Raw genomic sequence first — 1,708 nt, 5'->3', positions numbered from 1 at the left:
GTGAAGCCTGTCGCCTCTGGGCACTCTGTGGAGGGTGGGACCATGAGCAGGCGGGGCCGACCAGAGCCGTGGGCAGAGCGGACGGCGCCCTCGGGTGAGAATGGAGAGATGGGGGCTGTGAGAGCTTGGCATGGGGAGGACACGGGGGCCCCGCACTGAGCAGGGCACAGCAGGCTGGACCGGATGCGGGACCGAGGCAGGAGGCGCCTCAGTGGGCACCCTTCTTCACCGTTCTCCCGCGACGTCTGTTGCAGAAGTCCCGCCCCCTGCAGCAGTAGGTGGAGACCTTCAGGACCCCCAAATACATGTTGTCCTGCAGACACGCGTCCGAGCAGTCCAGCACGGTGTGATTGTGGGCCCACCCGTCTGGAAGAACAGGGCGTCCGTGCCGAGCTTGCAGCCACCCCCGTTTGCCACGTCCAGCCCGCCCACAGCAGCCCGGCCTCCGAGCGGGACGCCTGCCCCGGGGGCCTGCCACTCACGGAGGTGTGTGAAGACGAAGACCGCCCTGGTCCTGCACCCGGGGCCCTGGTCCACCGTGCAGTTGCCCCCGCCGAGCAAGCAGCGGCCTCCCTTGAAGAAGCTGCAGACCATACACTGCGTCGCGCGGGCTGCAGGCAGAGACCCAGGATGAGCCCAGGGCGGCGGGACCGCGACAGACGGGGCACCGCGTGCTGGGACAAGCCTGGCCCAGGATGTCAGTCAGCGTGTTGAATATTCCCAGACCCGCCGCTGCGTCCCTGCAGACACAGGTTTTAAACAGGGACTTAGAGTCTCCCAGAAGCAAACGGAGGAATCCCATCAGCCGGGGCCGGCAAGAGCGCGTCTGCCACTGCCCCCTGACGGGACATCTCTGGGGAAGCACATGAGGACTGAGGCCTCGAGGGGTACAGCCTGTGGGTGAGACTAAGTGCCCCAGGTAAAGCGACGAGCTGCTGGGGACAGACAGGGTCCCCTGGGGCCCAGGTAACCTCTTCCCTTTGTCACCGACCTGGGCCGCCTCTTATAGGAAGTCCTGAGGAACCGTGGGGGCAGCTCTGCCACTCAGGCCTGGCCACACACCCAAAAGCCATAGATGAGACGAGCCACAAGCACCAGGCCTCTGTAAGACCCGAGACCCTGGGAAGAGGCCAAGCTTGTCCTCCCAGTAGTCGTTGGGGCAGGAGGAGAACCTTGCCACATGTGGTGACTGGGTCACAGCAGGGTCACGGGCCCACATCCTCCCCTAGCCCAGGACACTGCCCTGACCCCTTCCCCTAGCCCAGGACACTGCTCTGACCCCTTCCCCTGCCCCAGGACACTGCCCTGACCCCTCCCCCTAGCCCCAGGACACTGCCCTGACCCCTCCTCTGCCCAAGGGCACTGCTCTGACCCCCTTCCCCTGCCCCAGGACACTGCCCTGACCCCTTCCCCTGCCTCTTCTCTCTGCCCTGCCTCTCATCATTACAAATTCCTACTAGCCCTCTGGCGTTCAGGGGACAGCTTGCTTTTCTTTCTGCAAACCATCCAGCTCTTAATTCACCATGCCTGTGCCTTGCAGTATGAGACGGTTTCAATGATTAACATATTAGTGAAATGAAGCTTAGCCCCTCTGGGGCAGAGGAGGGGGAGCAGGAGGGACAGGGCCCCGCGCACGCATGTGTGTGTGTGCATGTGTGTGTGTGCGTGTGCGTGTGTGTGTGTGTGTGTGTGTGTGTGTGGCCTCTGT

General features: G+C 63.8%; 1 protein-coding gene across 1 annotated transcript; it reads right to left on the bottom strand.

Moving 5' to 3' along the window:
- Window positions 1–6: 6 nt before the first annotated feature.
- LOC102501037 (acrosomal protein SP-10) lies at window positions 7–1,088 on the bottom strand. Its single transcript, XM_006140601.2, has 3 exons — window positions 992–1,088; window positions 483–611; window positions 7–366 (listed from the first exon to the last, which is right to left on the bottom strand). Exons 1-3 carry the CDS (start codon window positions 1,071–1,073, stop codon window positions 209–211), a joined length of 369 nt encoding a protein of 122 aa, XP_006140663.1. The 5' UTR covers window positions 1,074–1,088; the 3' UTR covers window positions 7–208.
- Between the last annotated feature and the right edge of the window lie 620 nt (window positions 1,089–1,708).

The sequence above is a fragment of the Tupaia chinensis genome, unplaced genomic scaffold (genome assembly GCF_000334495.1).
Source record: "Tupaia chinensis unplaced genomic scaffold, TupChi_1.0 Scaffold000037_4, whole genome shotgun sequence".
Taxonomy (NCBI): Eukaryota; Metazoa; Chordata; class Mammalia; order Scandentia; family Tupaiidae; genus Tupaia; species Tupaia belangeri.
This window is presented reverse-complemented; position numbering and strand designations above follow the sequence as displayed.